At 36.1% G+C, this 19,647-nt stretch overlaps 1 protein-coding gene across 2 annotated transcripts in view; it reads left to right on the top strand.

Moving 5' to 3' along the window:
• LOC109084642 (serine/threonine-protein phosphatase 2A 55 kDa regulatory subunit B beta isoform-like) overlaps positions 1-19,647 on the top strand; it is a 50,462-nt gene that overhangs the window by 9,552 nt on the left and 21,263 nt on the right. Inside the window, exon 1 of one of the 2 annotated variants that reach the window (XM_019099308.2) lies at positions 13,401-13,838. The exons of the other annotated variant lie outside the window; for it this stretch is intronic. Coding sequence (XP_018954853.1) covers positions 13,769-13,838 — 70 coding nt within the window. The 5' untranslated portion in view covers positions 13,401-13,768. Of the gene's footprint in view, positions 1-13,400; positions 13,839-19,647 lie in introns of those variants that run through there. 2 annotated transcript variants of the gene reach the window in all.

Consider the following 19,647-nt stretch of genomic DNA (forward strand, 5'->3'; position numbering starts at 1 on the left):
TGGATTTGTAAACACACTGTAATGTTCACAAAGTTCACCAAGAACACATTAATTTGCAAAAAGGAGTCATTTGGTAATCATCAGTGTGAGGACATTAGCACACAGCCACCCACATCTACACATCAACATCTATCCATTATTAGGCAAACTGGCCCACCCTGATGAACAACAGTATGCAGATAATATTGTGTTTATCATATACACAATCATTCAAAAGTTTTGGGTCAGTACAGAAATTATTTTTTAGAAAAATATATTTTTTAGAAAGGATGTATTAAGTTTAAACATGTTTTCTTACTCTGCATATTACTATTTATCTGGTTTACATAACAGTTTTAAAGAAATCCTAAAAACTGCTGAAATTTAATTAAAAATGTAATTTAATTTAAATATTTTTTTTGTATTGAAATGTAAATTTGATGTGATTTACAGTGAATTGTATTTTAAAAACAAATACATTTTTGAAATTTTTTTTTTTTTTTTTTTACATTTTCTTTGTTTTTTTATTATTATTATTATTATTCAATTAAATATTTTAATATAATATAGTTGGATATAATGGATATAACATTTACTTTTGGTCCACAGCCCTCACTCAAGTTTGATTTTTGGCCTTTCATATTAAAGTTTGGAAAACTTAAAATTTTTATTCATTTTAATTCTAATAATATTCCACAATATTTCTGTTTCTACAGTACTTTTGTACTGTATAGTATTTAAATTCAGCCTTGCTGAGCATAAGAGACTTCTTTCAAAAAACATTTTAAAAAATCATCCTCACCCACAAACTTTTGACCAGTACTAAATGTAGCCTATCATGTAACATATATAGTAGTGCATTTCATATCTTATCACAGATTATATCAAATCATATCTCATATTGTAGAACATCATATCATATAATAAATGAATGGCTAAAATAAGGTTATTTTGTAAGTAACAGCCATATGCGTGACCACACAACTGCTGATTTCTAACCCATTTTTAGCTCATTTCCACTGGGTCAGGCAGTGCCGTTTGTCTCATAATCGATTTCAGTGCATGTCAACACAAATATACATGTTAGTGCACTGAGGTCACTTCTTACCTTCAGAGATTACATTTGCTCAGAAAAAGTCAATGTTTGTCTATTGATAGGGAAATCTGGTTTTACATGCGTCTGATAATCCCCCTTTGACTCACCACTTTGCGTGATTTCCCTTTGGCTAGTGGGATTAGGGACCTGAGGATTGTCCTCGCATGATTGAATGGAATCTCTGGGATCAGGAAGAGATGCACATCTGGGTCATGCACTTCCAGGGCAAAGAGCCTATATCGTTTACACACATACGGAGATAAACAGAGACGTGATGAATCGAGGCAATGTTAGCAACGTTCTGAGTCGTAGGCTTGTATGATATTCATGTCTGCAAACATTGCTTTGTCTCCTTCAGGGTGCTTGTCAGTTTAATATTTTGGTGCGGTTATGTTGTACAGAAGCAGAAATAGGGTCAAATGCAAAAGAAAAAGGCAAAGGAAGCCAGGTAGAGCTTTAAAAAGAGGACTAAGATGGAACTTTTTATAAAGAAAAAGGGAAAATGGTTTCAAAGTAAAATACAAAATAAAAAATACATTTCTGTTCATAAATCTCTACACATTTGGGATTTCTGTTCTGAGTTCTCCAAAATACTTTTTTTAAAATGATTTTTCAAAATGTCTGAAAAAAATATTTTCTGTACACTGCCATTAAAAATTTATGTTTTCCCGTTTTTTTTTTTTTTTTTTTAGATTATGCTCACCATGGCTGCATTTATTTGATAAAATGCAGTAAAACAGTAAAAAAAAAAAAAAATGCATGAGTAATATTTTATTAGCCAGTCCAGTCACATTCTAAAATGTCATCAAGACATGCAAAGATACATATATCATATGTGCACTTGTCACACTTGTTTTACTTCCATAAGTGATGTATTTCATAATGCAGAACGAGAATTGATTTTATCAGAAAGTAATTGAAGCGAGGAAAATGGGTGTTACATACCAGAATGAATCCAGACCTGAATGCAGGTTTGCAGAAGATGAAGATGTTGTCCCAGGAATCAGGCCATGTTTATTTGAGCCTCCACCTGCTGAGAACAGAGATAGAGACCAGGACATAGAAGTTTAAAGTCAAGTTTACTCTCTAGAGCATCCCCAAATAATAACACTTCATTTTCTAATAAATCCTTATTATTGCTGTAATTTTCATTACAGTAACCAGCATTACATTACTGTTAATTCATATTATTACTCTGCTCTCTTGAATGCTTGATTCTGATTGGTCAGTCACAGCATTCAGGGATCATATACTTGCAGAGATGGGTAGTAACTGATTACATGTCATCTGGGTTACATAATCAGATTCCAAAAATTTAATTCTTGTAATTAGATTAAATTACATTTTAAAATACTTGTAATCAGAATGCAGTTACTATTTTATTGATTACATGATTTGATTTGGTTAGATTAGATAAACTTTATTAATCCCTGAAGGAAAATTAAATTGTCATGGCAGCTCAATACATTCAAAAACACTTAGAATCCAATACAATACTGCTGTAACATATACACATATTATTCACACAATAGCGATAAATTCTTCATAATTTATTGATTCTCCCTAATTCCACTTTTTAATTTTTAAATGTTCCTTTCCTAAATAGACTACCGTTTATATACATTCAGAAAGCCTTCCACTTTTGTGGAAACTCACACAAAGACCAGTAATAAGTCAGGTAAATAACACAGCATTAGACCTCTGGATTGCATCAACTTTTGATGAACACATTCATTTTTTATTGAATTATCACTTTAACCATGTATTACTATGTCTTTGGAAGGCTTTTGTCTTTCAAACACATTCAAATGCACGAATTCATGTTATTTCTTATATGTAATGCAGGCATTCCCAAACGTACCCCTGAGATTTTAAACAAAATATTTTAATAGGTAATAGTATCACATTTGCATGTTCATGGTTCTCTGATGTTAGTTAATGGTAACATGACATGCAGGTAAACAAATAGAATAATTCATTTTGTAGTAAGTTTTATTTTGATTGATGTTATTTTAAAATAATTTAATTTAGTTTTAGATTTTTATGATTTAATTAACTAAAACAGACGCTGAGTAAAAAGAACCTCAAAAACATCACAATAATTCAGCATTATTATGGGTTATGGACTCTTATCTTTTCCAGAAGTGGCAGTTTAAAGTTAAAAAGCCTCGATGAATTAGTTTCTTACAAACATGCAGCTTTTTGCTTCACAAGACATTAACTGATGGACTGGAGATGTGTTTGAATTACTTGTGCATTATAGTTTCTATCAGCTGTTTGGACTCTCATTCTGATGGCATCCATTCACTGCAGAGGATCCATTTGGTCATTTAATAGCAAATTATTCCAAATCTGGGGGAACTATTCTTTTAAGAAACTAACCAGTGTCAGTTTTAATTTCATCTTGACTTTAAGAGACATGCTTCTCTCTGAAGTAGCACAGGTTGTCATGGAGACACCGTGATTCTGCTGGTATTGATCAAAGCAGAACAAAATGCCCTTGCCCCATTAATGCTTATTTACACAGCTAATGAGCACTTTTCCTCTTTTAACCTCAATAACACACCATATCTGCTCCAGTCTGGGCTTTTGTTCTCAGATTAATACACCCGATATATCTCTTCAACAGCACGAGAGTTATGGACCACTTCTCGTGTCATGAATTCTGTGAGAGGGCTCTAATTTTAAGGTAATTACCTCTCACATTTGGTTTTGGTTCAGGCAGATAATTGGACTGAGGTATCTGAGCTCGAGTCCTGCTGTTCTGCTTTATAAAAAAAGTCCTTTTAGATAAAGAGTTCTCTCTTTCAGCTCTCCATTAAAGGCTGAACATCAAAACCCTCAAGGCTGGAGGAGGTTGGTTTTGAAATATGTGAAGTTCTTCTTTCTTATATAGCTGATGTATGGAAAGAGTTATTCAAACAGCAAATGGTATAAATGAAATGTAAGTTTCTTCATTCAATCTCTTTCCAGCATATACACAAGAGGAACTAAAGAGCTCTGTGTAAGGAACAGAAGTCCAGAATCAATACATGCAGCTTTTTAAAGAACATCACAACTACCTGATTTGTTCCCTTAAAGGAGTCACTTAAGTTCAGGACATAACACTTTCAGAGCTTAACACTTCCTCCACAGTCCAAAAAGACCATCTATTGAAAATAAGCTGCAAAAACACCTAACCAACTTCCTGACAATACACAGCTGAATTCATTAACACATGACCGCCCGTATTTACAAGTCAATGATTCCTGTTCACTAATGCACAGATTAAAACATGGTGGAGCAGAAGAAGCCATATTATTGCAGATTTACGTTTATAGCTTTAGGAAGCACTGGTAAAATGAAGGAGGTTCTAGAACCAGCAACAATTAACAAAGATGTATGGATGGATTTGCTGTTTAAAAGTCTGTTGGGCATATTGGGAACGTCTATACCAAAACTAAACCTTAGTAAGGAACCATCTGTGTTGGACTTGCACACTGTTCCTCCACATGCCAACTGGCTTTTATCAGCAAAACAAAAGGGATTCACTGTCATCTCTGACGTTTCTGGGTATCTCTGGTACACAGACAGTTTTTGATGCCGTTTAGTGTGGAACAGTTGGAGCCTCAGGCCTGCAAACAGTCCTACAGCAGAGCATTGATCTTAAAAGCTCCCGCTCCAGACACTCATGGGTAGACTGGGGACACAGTCTTGTCATTTTGTATAATATGACATAAAATGACAGAATAGTAGTTCAGCATGCTTCAGTGTGCATTTTTATGGGAGAGTTTGTGTCCCAGTGAAAGAAAGATTGTTGGTTTGTTTGGGCTTGGTTTTTCAGGACAGTGAAACACAACATTTGCACAAGTGTGAATGAGGTTAAAACCGTCAGTGGCCATGTGAGGGGTATGGGCTCTTTAACATCTTAATTGTTTCTCCTAGACAGACTCCATGAAAATCAACTAGAGGCTTTCTCCTGAGAACAATATCTCTCACAGCCTTGAGCTGAGAAAGAAGAAGATTTGATCAATAAAATTATCCTTTTTATATGTTTGTGTCTTAGCACAAATATGGCACAGTAAATGTGTTTTGTTGACATGTAGACTGCATGGTGATTTGACTTTAAGAGAGTACCAGCAGGTCATGGAGATGGAGTAAATATAGCAGTACTCTTTGAACTCTATTTCTGTGTGCTCTTAAAATGAAGTGACTGTGAAGTGCACTGTAGTCTGTTTTTGTGTTATAGCACTCTCTGCTGCTCAGTCTGGAGAATTACTTTATTTCCAGGAAAAGAGAAGGGAGATGCTCCAATAGAAAGGTACTGTTTTTTTGTTTTGTTTTTGTTTGTTGTTTTGCAGATGGTAATACAATGGGTTTTTAAATTGGTACCATGGCAATACCATTGTTTTCTATATGCACAAGGTTAGTACTATGGTATTATTTGAAGTGCATCGCCTTACTATTTAAATACCTTACCATTTAACATGAATATATAAAGTTTTTATATAGTTATAGAGAATATATAAAAGAATATATAGTTATAGTTATAGAATATATAAACAAATATATAAGTATAGTTTTTTTTTTTTTATCAGTACCATGGTAATACAATCTACTGCCAACCCTGTACCCTGGTGCCTCCACAGTATTGTTGTGTGGAGATCCAACCAGCAGATGGTGCTGTGACATTATATCTTCAACCAGGATGCATTATATGACTGAAAAAAAAAAAAAAAAAATCACCAAATTAGCAAATGTAATGTGTCATTAAATTTTGCTAAAGCATGGAAAAATGTCAAATATGATATTTTATATATTTTATACATTTTATACTTTCTATGTAATTACATTTATTTTTTATTTTCCTTGCAGTCTTTCTTGACATCACATAAACCATTTTAAAACAACCACATGACCATTTTATTATCTGCCAGGAAAAAAATCTGTCAAGATTGCTTAAAAAATAATAGTACAGAGTTATAATTAACAATTTTCACGACAGGGCAAGTTACACACTGAAGTTTACTAACCATGGGTTTATTGAAATGTTTATATGGTGAAAATAAATCATAAATACAATGGGAATTTATTTAACTGCAAAATATGGTTTGAAATAGGCTTAAATCTCTCTCACACCTAGGTCTTTCTCTGTATAAATGACAGTATTGTGTCTCTGACTGCCACATGGCCATCACCATATGTTACCAGCTCATCCTATCAGCCAGACTCACTGTAGCATGCAAAGCCTGCTTTCCCCGGAGCACCTGTATCCTCCTCATGCTCTACTGTCACAAGCAGCTCAATGTCTCTCACAACTGATAAATTACACACAGTCTGTGTGTGATCAAAACCATGCAGCAAACACTGAGCAGGTTACTGGGTCACTGTACTGATGTGATAAAAGCTTGGTTGAATTGCTTCAAATGTGCCCTACAAAGGAATTATTATTATTATTATTATTATTATTATTATTATTATTATTATTATTATTATTATTATTATTATTATTATTATTATTATTATTGTTGTTGTTGTTGTTGTTGTTGTTGTTATCACACACACGCACATAAAATCAATTAAAATTATATATAATAAAAAAAATGAAAGTTTGTGACAACCTACCCCAATTATTATATAAAATATTTAATAATATATTTAATATATTTAATATTTTTAATATGTAATATTTATATGTAATATATTAATATGTAATATATATATATTAAATATGTAATATATATATATAAAAACACACACACAAACACAAACACACACACAAAAAATATTATTATTATTATTTACACACACACATACACACACACACACACACACACACACACAATTTAACTTATATATATATAGCATTCGAGCATGTGATAACTTACCCCAATCTGACAATGTTGCAATTAAAACAAATATTACTGGAGTATGTCATACTAAATTTCAATTTTTCTGTTTCAGAATTTCATATTTATAACAGTGTTATTTGCTGTTTCATTCTTATTAAATTTGTCAAATTTACTAGCATTAAAAACCACACCATATTTTTTGTATGCCACCATTACACACACACACACACACACACACACACACACACACACACACACACTACTTTAGTTGATTGTTGTACAACCAACATTTTTCTCAGCATTTTATAAATATAGACTTTTTGTCAAACCACAAGCCCACTGAGTTCCATTTCTCATGTGAATCCCTTCAGTCAGTGTTCTCCGCTTATAATAGTTCTGTCATCACGCTATCAGATGCTAACCCAAGATCTGTGCCAGAGCGCAGGGACAGTAAGGACGCCTACAGTCCTAAAGCGCCCCTGGGCACAGAAGCATGAAAGGGGGGAAGGGGGCGTGAATACATGTGAGTTAGAGATTTGAAGACAGAGAGAGAGAAGACAGAGTGATTGAAGAAGACAGGCAGAGAAAGAGTGGGAAAACAGAACGGGTGGCCCGTGTCGGTCTCTCCGTGGACAGCTTGGCATCCCCACGGGGGAAGACTGCTGCAGCCTGTCTGTGATCAGTCCTGGCAGATGCTCGGCCAAATGGGATTGTCCTGCAGATTAAAGGTCTGTGTTGGGGCAAAGAAGAGGGGAGGGGTCCGGAAGGGAAGGGAGGGGCTCCGGGCCGGGCAGGGCTGTGTAAAAACCCGCCAGTAACTCTAGTGGGGCTTGTTAGGGCTCTGGCAGAGCAGGCTTGTTGAGACAGACTCGAGAGATCTAAACCCGTTCTCTCCCAGTCTCTATTAAAATATTCATCATTGGAGTAGAGTTATTCCAGTCATGCCAGACAAAAACCCTGGAGACTGACTGCCAACATGAAGAGCTATGCTTTTTATACCATAATTGGCTGACGAAAAATAGATCTTGTTGGTATAGAGCAGAGAAACGCCGGATGATGGTGCAGCCATTGTAGATAATTACTACAGGCCACAATTAAATGATTACACATAATTACTATAATAGTGCAAATTTGGACATCATTCAGACATGTTCTGACCTATAAGCGTAGTTTAATCTCTTATCTCTGCTCAAGGCTATTTTTTGCTATTATTTTTTATTTCTCTTTTCTTTTCTTTTTTCCAGCGGCATAGATTTGTAATGGTCACTGTGGACCAATTACAAGTCTAGATGACAATATAAGAGACAGCAGTTTCCAGGTCTGCACAAGGATGCTTGTATCTCTCTGTAGCTTTAAAAAACTGATTCAGTTTCTGGGCATGGAAATAGTCTAGACTAATCCTTAATGTGATTAGTAAAATCATATTAAAATACTATTACTCTACATATACTGTAGTAAATCAGTTCTTCACCTAAAACAGGCAATTTCAGCACTTATTCTTGTTTGGGCGATTAACCTTCATGTTAGGCGTGCTTGAACTGCATTAGAGCAGCTATGGTTTAAATTACGACGTTTAGGATTTTTAATGCTCCAATTATACAGACAGCTGTTGTGCTGCATAGCAATGTTTTGTTCCATAATCAGTTTCCTAGCAACCGGTATGATTGTAAAGGATTGAACAGCTATGCTTTTCTTCCTTTCAATCGCAACAACTGGGAATGGCTGTGAAATGCTGTGTTTTCTGTATTCATATACTGGGATAATGGGATTTACAGTAATGCATTCCCTTGGAAATGAGTGGAAATGTGTGCTTGGGTTACTGGGGCACAAACACAGAATATTTGCACATGTCTTTTGAGATCAGCACACTTACTTGTTTGTATTTACTCTCTTCCTTCCTCTCTTTTACTTTGGTTCTTGTTCTTCCATGTATAATCCAATTTGTATATATATAAATGATATTAAATATAAATATGAAGCAGCACACTGATAATAGTAAGATATGTTTCTTGAGTAGCAAATCTGTAATTAGAATGATTTGTGAAGGATCCTATGACACGAAAGACTGCATCCAAGAACTGCCATGTTTGAATGAATCAGTTGAGTAAATGAGTCACTGATTCACTTACTTGTCACCACCTTATGGAAAGAAAAAAAAATCACTGAACAATCTTTCTCTTTTATCTATTTAATAAAAAAATTGTGTATACGTAAATGTTGTTGAGTAGTTTCTGACCTGCCTGTCTTGTAAATGCTCTACCCAGCATGCTAGTCTTTGTGTCAGTGTATTACACACAATGCTGGAGTGAGCTACTCTGTCTTTTAATTGGAATGACTTCTCATGTAAACTGGCCTGACAAAGGCATTTGCCTCTGGGCTGGGTTTAAAACGTTCAGACCGAACTATGCATCCATCTGGTTGTCTCTCCCAACCCCCCTCTTTTTCTCTCGCTCAGTCTCTTTCACTCTCTTTTCATTCACTTCCCATGATGATCTTATTTTCTTTGTTTATAACATTTGTCACCTCTGCTTATGTTGACAAATGTTACAGCTGGTTTATACTTATTATGCTAATAAATACAGGGAGCACATATTAGACATAAAGGTCTTGTTGAGTCAGTTACTATTATATTATATTATATATATATCTCAGTCAGTATTGGTTAGTCCTACAAGCACCTTTAACAGATGGATCCATTAAAGGATCATTAATTACTCACCCTCATGTCGTTCCAAACCCGTAAGTCCTTCGTTCATCCTTTGAGCATAAATACATTTATTTCTGATGAAATCTGAGTGTTTTCTGACCCTGCTTAGACAGCAACACAACCGACACGTTTAAGGCCCAGAAAGATAGTAAGGACATCGTTAAAATAGTCCATGTGACATCAATGGTTAAACCTTAATTTTGACCTTTTGTGCAAAGATAAACAAAAATAACAACTTTATTCAACAATTTCTTTTCCTTTGTGTCAGTCTTCGATGCGCATTCACGAGAGTATCACAACACATGCGTTGTACTGTTGTGAACGTGCATCGAAGACTTTGTTTTCTTTCCGCACAAAATTAATTCTCATAGATTCATAAAATTAAGGTTGAACCACTGATCTCACATGGACTATTTTATCAATGCCCTTACTATCTTTCTGACACTATTTTTATATGTAGAGCTGCTTCTAGCTGAATTGAACTTGTTTCATAATGAACTCTACACAATTATTGAACTGAACTGAATCAACACTAACTGACTTGAGCTGAGTAATGACATTATGGTGTTTTTAGAGCTGCTTTATAGCTCTTTTGCATCATTGGTTCTGTTACTTTCCTGTTTAATATGGTGAAGTCACTTCAAAACCATCTGTATTGTATATGTAACGACTTCTGTTTCTTTTTTTTACCGAAAAAGCCAGTATATTTAGTGCTACTCATTGATTCTGATACACTAATCAAGAGCCCACAAATAATCTTGAATAATTTCTGCAGGCTGCAGGATTGAGGATTAAAGATCAATAGTGAAGTATTGATTAACCATTGTGAAATTACTATGACTGTTCTCTGTTACGAATTGAGTGATTGGTCTGTAGCGCTGCAGGCATTCAAGGACCCGCATCCTCAGGCCAACACAATTACTGCACATCAGTACGAGCAATTGGCCATGAAGATATCACAGCATTGCAATTATCTTCATGTTTTGTGTTGTAGCCTTGTTGCACACCATTGCATGGGCTAAGCTGCAAGAGAAAGCCCCAGGCCTTGAGTGCTTTAAATAGCTGTTCATATATCTCTGTGAGACCAAAGGTTTTCCACAGGCACAGAAAGTTCATTTCTGAGAGAACATTTATTGATCTTATTATATCTGATACTACTGTTTTAACTGTGACATGCGATTCAGGAAGCAAAGACCAAAACTGACATTATTTATAAATGCGGGGTGGAAGATATTCTCAGGTGGCCACATCTGTCAGGATACAAAAGGAATAAACATACAGTAAAATTATTTTATTGAAAAGTTGTCTATACAAATGTGCATGTCTTTTGAAAAGTATGATAGTTTTCAAATATCAATATCAGTATGTTTATAATTATGACAATATGTGAATAACAACCTAAATTTTAATATGTTCCTTTCATAAATCTATCATATGTTTTCATATTACTTGAAATATAGTACCTGAGTCAGGTTTGCAACAAAGAGGGTGAGTAAATAATAAAATAATAACACAATAATTTTTAGCAGCACTGTTTCTTTAAGTCAGTGCTATACAGAGGAATGGAAAGTCAGAACGGCAAGACATTAATTAAAGCACCACCATTGATCTTAAACCAGACTGCTGATGCTGGTGGCAATGTGCAGATCTCTCTCTAATTATACTGTAAAACAGTCTGTCCCACTCGACTGTCTCCCTCTTTTTTTATTAATGCATCTCCGCATCTCTCACCCCCTCGCTCCCTCTGACTGACAGATAGCTGCTCTCCCTGTTGATCTTTAAAAGATGCCAACTGGAATTTGTCATCATCCTGGTCCTCCCTCTCCCCTGATAGAAAATCATTGATTTTTGTCGCCCTGTTGGAATAATGATAAGGATTGCTGTCAGGGGAGAGGAACGGCATGCAGGTTTTGGCCTTAGATGCTTCAGATATGTTCAGTGAGGTGGAAAGGTTTGAAAATCACATGAAAACAGGTGCAATGCAATATGCCTGATTACAGCTCGTCCAGACATGCTGCACTCATGCATTCTAAAGGAAACTTATGGGTCATTAAGTGGAAAATGGCATGTGATGATGGACTATATTTATGAAATTGTCTGAAAGGACCAACAGACCGATTTTATCCTCAAATTGGCTCTAGGAATTAAATGCCTGATGCATTTAGGATCCTTGGCACATTTATTATGCCTATGTTTTGATTTTGAATTTCAAAGCAGATTTGTTTTAGACTGGCATCAGGTAGAGTACAGTGGAAAATGTGCTTAAAGACAGAATGAGAGTAGCAGGGGAAAGTCCCTGCAGAGTTTCATATTAAAATCAGCATGTAAATCAAATCTATCCAAAATGAACGAGCCAGCGGCTAGACTCTAATCAAATTAATCATCGTCTGTTCTGCACACTTAAGGAGTATGAGACCCTAAAGGGATCTGACTAGAATCCAGTGTGACAGATTTGTGAATCCTCTGCGCACGTATCACTTATCCAAATCAAGAGGCTTGTTTTCACATTTCAAAATGAACTAGATTTGCATTTCCTCAAGGAAATATCAGTGACTGAAGAATAGTGTTAAGAGTAGGCCTAACTGATGAAAGCAAGGGAGAGAGCGAGAATAATAGTAAAATGCATGCTGTCAATGTATATGGATTTCTATTTTCTTAAACATCAAAATTTTAAGTTTAAATGCAGTGTATAAACCTGTTTTAGATTCTGTAACTGCTCACCTTTACTTTTAGGCCTACAGTAACATTCTGGTCTGATTTTAACATTTTTTCCCCATCACTAACTCATTTGAATGTTTCCTGCTGTGTGACAAATAATTTATTAAACTTCAAATATTCCATGTATTTTCTCGATTAAATGAGGCATTAAACTTGTGCATGCATAATAATACCTGTAAAAGAATCAGCAGACCGCTGTTTAAAACTGTTCTATACGGAGTATAGCTTGCCACATTACAGAATTTCAAGAATCCAAGACTCTCAAAGGGTCGATTTGACGTTTGAGGAAATGTCTGTTGTTTAAGAAAATTGTTTAAAGAAAGACAGAAACGGCTCCGGTTCATCTCGCGCAACTTAAGTCGTTTTCGCAGATAGCAGCTTAGTGTCATTAGCTAACAGTAATTTGTCCTATAGACGTTTTAAACAAAACTATGCTTAATCAATTTAAGTTGTTAAATTTTTTTTTTTTTTGTGAAATATTTTACACGTAAATCTATAATAAAATGATAAATCTTGACATGACTTAATTGTACCTATATGCGCATGCGCCGTGTGTTCACGGGCGTCAGTCAATAGAGTCTGAGAACGTGACATCTTGCAGTTGTTAATGAAATGTTGTTTGTAAAACTGTTAAAACGTTCATATTTGGTGCAAAATAATATATATTTAAATCCCCCAAGCTTGTTTTGATTTTTCCTTACTCGCCCCCCAAATTAGCGCTCTTCAATCAACTACTTCTAGGTTTGAGCCCGAATTAACTGAATAAAACACACAAGAGAAACTTAATTCATGGTGCATTTCCGTTTCAGTGGCTGTAAAAAAAAAAGCAACCACATTTGCGTAAAATTGCCATTTTCGTATTTACGTCATTTGTTCGCTGTCATTCGCGTTGGCACGTGCTGTGATTTCAGCACTGGACAGCGCCTCTGTGAATGGGCAGAACTTCTAGAACCCTATGAAAGTACATAGACTGTGTCCTCAGCAGAGAGAGAGAGAGAGAGAGAGAGAGAGAGAGAGAGAGAGAGAGAGAGAGAGAGGTGGACGGCTCAAGCGCTTGACGCATAACCCCGCCTCCTCGGCTCAGAAGGTGGAAATCCTGCCCTAGTTTACCATATTAAGCGCACTTCGTTTACCAGGGTACTAGGGCTCCTTACAGCTCTGCGAATTCGTTCTCCGTTCAGCCTTTCAAGACAGGAGATCTTCTAAACGGATTCGCTAGTGCACCTGTTTAAGACCTGCTTCTCAAGTATGAATTGCTGAGGGATTTTTCTTGACAGTCGAGCTCCAGTTGTATCACCCCGGGCATCAGATCATCCGTCACGTTCATGAGAGAGGCGACAGAAACCGCGATGGATCCGCAAACCGCCTGCTGATGTTCAGGGTCCACGATGAATTCCTGCGTGTCTACTTCAACAATCCCATATAACGGAATCATAAATGGAGGAGGAGAGTGACAGCCGCAAAATTAACAACAGCTTCCTTCGGGACCACAACTATGCAACCGAAGGTATTTGTAAAATCGAAATGAATTCGACTCTCACTTATATTAATGACGGTGGGGGTGGGGCTGCTCTTCAGGACCCCTCCTGTTTGTCAATGTGCGTTGGGCGTTAGTGCTTGTTGGTGCATTGAGGATTCTCAGACTTGGTGATCTGAAGTCTCACATTCATGCAGTGTGCATTGGGTCATTGGCATTATGTGAGGTGCATTGTGCTTTAGATCACATGCTTTTGCAAGACACCTTGATAAAAGATGATTGTCATGTTTTTATAGGCTTAGGACTATATATAGATCTTGCATTAGCCTAAGCTCAGGTTTAAGGTGTTACTATGGAGCCGTGCCCATTGAGGTATGACGTGTACAATGAGTCAGATATGACTGGCATACATTTTTGAGTGATTATTATAAGGCAATTCAAAACACTACAGTTCAACAATGTCAGCATTAAAATAATAATAAAAAAAAATACACTAGAAAATGATCAATAAGTCATGTTAACATTGTATTTCCATTATTTTAACTCATCCAAATACTTAATAAGTCCATTGTAATTATTTTAACTCATCCAAATACTTAATAACAAATATAATTATATAAAATAACAAATTTCATTTTTTTCAGTTATACAAGATTCAACCCAGTTTTTAAAATCAATTTAATATAATTTGTTGAAATTACTCGTACATCCAATTTGATTATACTTTAATTTCAATACTTTAAATTTCATTTGATTATAGTTAAGACAGTCACGGTACTGAAGGTTTAAAGTTGAATTGTTTTTAACAATGTAAAACCAGGTTTACGTTTGATGTTGCTTTAAGCAAGTAAATGTAATACTGTATTCATAATTCTAATCTTGGCACTGTGTAGCTTCTGTCAGTTCCCAGTTTTTGAAGAAGGTCATCATCAATTATTGTTAGGTTCCCAACTAATAATGCAAACCTGTACTATATTAGCAATGATACAGGCTTATGGAAATCAATTTAATATAATTTGTTGAAAGTAGGCGGCTTTCACTTTGCAGTGGAAGTTACGCATACTCAAGGCGGCTTTCACTTTGCAGTGGAAGTTACGCATACTCAAAAGTTTCCATAAAGGAGTTCGTACATGCAATGACTCCATTTTCCAACCACGTTTAAAATGCAGGTGAAGTTAACCATGATAAAGCCTGGCTCATTTTATGCAAATACACTCCAGCGCAGGTTTCAGGTGAACAATCTCCTGTCATGGAAAAGCAAGCTCTGGGTGTGGCAGCAGTGGGCATCTTTCTGGGCGGTGATTAATGACTGTGGGAGGTTTTACAAAACAGATCTAATGAGCAGAATCTGTAGCCGTTGGCCTCAAATGCCTCCTTGGTTTATGACCTGTCTTATGCCCACCCCGGCTTCACTGTAAATCACACAGTTAGCAGTGAAGCATTTGCTCACACACTCACATACACAATAAGCTGCAGAGTATCTTTCACTGGCAAATTTCGTCTCTGCTAAGCATAATTATGATGCACATATAGTGTGACTGACTGCATTCTGCTTGCATTCAAATTGGTACCTGCAATCATAAGCAGTTTAGGTTAATCCTAAGCAATTTGCCATTTGTCTCACACAATATGCATGAATTAGGTTTTAAAATGCTGTCTCAAAGCATTCATTGCAGACATAACCAGGCAATGAAGATTCTCTTTGCAGTATAGTGACATGTGGCTTCAATGTTTCAGTGCTGTTCTCAGATGTGTTGCTGCTTGTTTGAGGAAAGAGCTATTTGATGAATTTAATATCTGTTCCAATTACACAAACTCACAGTTGTCCCTTTAGACCTGCATGACTAAGGGTACCAAATATTCAAGAGTGGGAGGGGCTAAAGGTTCTTGCCATTGAAAAACTCATATAAGATCAAGCATTATTCTGAGTAAATGAAAAGATGCTTCCACTATAATGACTGCATTCATATGCACATGAATATTAATTAGAATTTGATCACATTCCAATTATGTGAGTGTCATTTAAACACCTATTCATATAAATGTGATTCTGTAAGATTTTAGATTCAGACAGAAAGGTCAAGCATATTTTGGACTCTTCATCATTGCATACTTTTTGCAAATTGTTCTTGTGCTTTTCTATTAAGAACATAAATGAGAAGTTAGCTGGTCAAGATACTGACCACAATTACAAAAATGCATGAGCGAACATCTCCAGTATTTTCAGAAAAGAATGTGCATGTGCTTATGACATATATACATATACAGAAATTTAAGTGTACAATAAGTGCATGTAATGGCTGTTGTGATTTTTACACTAATGGGTTCAAGTATTCCTCCTTTTATCACTACACAGCCCTTGCTATCATCTTTATTTCTGTCTTTCTTGAAAACAGCATTCGTTCAAAATATATTTGCCACACAGATAGCCTATGGTTTTAAAATGCCAAAATGATTTTAAGTGATTTTAAGTTAAGCACAAATTTAAGTGTTACAGTCTAGGTTGCTTTAGTCTAGACTGAATGAATGTGTGTCGTTCACCCCGCCCCCGCCCCCTCACCACATACCCATACTGCCGTGCTCACGTGATGCAGTAGATGATGGTGGTATTTCCCCACTGCAGACATCCTCAGAGGCGTAATTGAGGTCCAGGGTTACTCTCGCTCTGTGTTTCTCTCCCGCAGTCTGCGGAGGCTGATAGCCAGAGTTTAATAACACAGCACTATAACCCTTGTGTGCTTCGTCTATAGACACACATAGAAAATAGGCATCAGAGTTTAGAGTGGTTGGAATTCTCCATTGGGAGCACTTACACCAGAGACTAATGTGTGTTGATTCACGTTCCAGGCATGGTTTGATTTTGATTATCGAGTGCACTCTTTTCTGAAACAACCAATGCTATCTGCCCTATGACCCGACAATGTGACCTACCAAAGGACCTCTTCTTTTTCCCAATTTGTCTAATTTACTAAAGTGCCATGGCCGTAGTAATTGGATTTCGCAGGGGTAACTTTGTAGTCCCAGTAGTGGTTTGTTGGGTCCCAAACCTAATAAAGCCCTGACAGATAAGTGATAGAGGGGTGTTTCAGAAACACCCAATATTGGCATCCCTTTTCTTAAGCTAAAGAGAAATATCAAATTATGCCATGAGGGTTCATAAAGACCTTTTAGGTATGGAGTTAATATTTCAGGAATGCAATAAAAAAGCACATTTGACATGGATATTAGTTTTTTAATAGCTTCTTGTATATTACGCCTTTTCAAATTATATCCATGGGAGTCGTGTTCGCTCACACTTGGGGAACATTCACGCAATTCTCCCGCATTTCATTTGCACAGGGAATCCCGGCATTTCACGCCTTTCCTGTGCTGAAACACAAGTTATGCGGTGATAGACATCTTCTCTTGTGGAATAAAACTCAGTGAAATAAATGAAATTTAGTTTCATTAGCATAAAACAGATGCTTTCGGGTTGACATCACTAATAGCTGGAGGATGGATGCGACCATGCTGAGACAGAGAAAGAGATTCGGTTTTTGTCTTCATTTGTGTTGCATGGGTGTAATTGACCAGAACGCTCCCCCTACATGCTTACACATCGGTCCATTCCACCACCCACGCTACACAACACACTAATGAATGAGAAAACGCCCTGAAACACTGACAAGATCATCAATCGCTGCAAGCTAGGAAAGTAGCTGAGCTCTAAAACTCACAGGGAGAGAGAAAGATAAAATATTGCCTGGCAGAGAAAAAGCTTTGCGGTACTCCAATCTGCACTGCAGGGCTCGAAGCCAGCAGAACTTAGCCTGGATAGACAGTAATGGCCTCACGGTATTGCGCAGGCAGCTGGCCCGGGCTCAGTTACATTCCTGCTTATGTAGGACTTCTAGTTTACACTAAAAGGAAAATCTGTATTTTACTTTTACATCAGAGATTTTGTTTGAAGTATTGTACTTCGCTACATTCTAGGCTCATTATTTTAGTCTGATAAAGTCTAAAAAAACGCACCCTGGAACCTACATTCAGTACCTCATGGGCAGCATTTTAAAACAAGATTAAAATCAGAAGAAAGAGTGTACATCAAATTACAACAGGCGTTAGTGGTGCAGCACACACGCTTTGAAAACGAACACCAATTCATTTCTGAAAAACTATTATTGAAATGAATTGAACCCCTGAGAATTTACGCTTTAAAAGGCTAAGCTGTGTTGCCTGGTGCTTGACCAAGCAGTACAAAAATCTCGACAAGATAGTTCACCTTCGAAAGCATGAGGTAAGCTAAATAACTGCATCGTTGCATGGTGGTTAATGAACTTTGACCCCCAAGTCGTTTTGCACAAACCCAAAAGACCTTTGTTCATCTTCGGAACATATATCGTCTGCGAAATATCATAATTTTTTTTTGATGAAATCAGAGCATTTGCGTTCTTTCTGTGCGATTCTGTCTGACCCTGCATTTAGAATGACACAAATTGAAGATACAACTGAAATTTACATATTTATCCAGAATAGGTAAATCAAGGACACACAAAGAATGCCGTCTGTGAAAAAAATTGGTGAAATACTCTCCACAATATATATTACAACAGGTCGCAGACAATGAGGATTAAGAGGACTTGATTTTAGAATATATGTCATTTTTGCGCTACTACAACAAAATTTTTCCAGCTTTGTACCAAATTACGGTTTTGCGTCCTGAGCATCACATGGACTAGTTCGTTCCTGATGAATCAACCGTTTAAATGATTCGTTTCAATGGACTCACTTTTTACCAGGAACTTGCTGACACATACTGTTTTTCACATGTAAATGCAGGGATCTTTTTTTTTTTTTAAATAATTAATTTCTTATAATTTGTGTTCCAAAGTTTGAATGTCTTGTATACAAAACATTCAGCATGTGTACATGCAGGGTGAGTGCATTCTTGTAACTGACAGAATTTTAATCTTTCCACTGAACAAAAGGCGTTTATAGTGGAAAAAGGTTCTTTAGATACATACATGTAACATTAACAACATAAAAAAAACCTTTCAAATTAACAAAAAGGTTCTTTAGATTGGTGTCAGGGCCGTAGCTTGGCATCACTGTGAAAATACTTTATATATATATATATATAATAAGAAAAAATTATCACTGAAAGGAACCTAAAAATGCATCCTCTATGGCATCACTGTGAAAATACTTTTGGAATATTTATTTTCAAGCATGTATAAATGTATAAAACAAAATTAAAATAATGACTTAATAAAAATTCAGGGCTCTCAAGAAATTACATTAATCTCTTATAGTCTCTGACATTTCTCTCTTCACAACAAACAATGTCAGAAGCAATTGCCCTCAGAACCGTCAAAACAGGACAAACCAGCTCAAGTGTCTGATTTAAGAGAGAGGAAGCTACTTGGTGAGACTTTTCACCAACAACACTGTTTTATTTTAGAAAGTGAGTCATTGTAATTTTGACATTTTAATAATATTAGTAAATTAAATCTAGTATAACACATTAGAGCATGGCACTAGCAACACCAATGTCATGGGTTCGATTACCAGGTAATGCACAAACCGATTAAATCATTTGGATAAAAGTGTCCACCACATGCATAAATGTAAATGTATAATACCAGTAAAGAATCACAGTTTCCATTGAAGGATATTTTAAATCTTAGGAGGTAGATATGACAAAACACTGTGCTTTTAAGATGGTGAATTTAGAGGCACTATTTATGTATTTGGTTTTACCATGCTGACAGTTTAACAGTTAGAAGTACACTGTCAGCACGCCAAAACCATTTCTGAAAACAGTTTCTTCAGTCTTATAACCTCTTCTGCTTTGAAGTAC

Source organism: Cyprinus carpio, chromosome B14 (genome assembly GCF_018340385.1).
Source record: "Cyprinus carpio isolate SPL01 chromosome B14, ASM1834038v1, whole genome shotgun sequence".
Classification (NCBI taxonomy): Eukaryota; Metazoa; Chordata; class Actinopteri; order Cypriniformes; family Cyprinidae; genus Cyprinus; species Cyprinus carpio.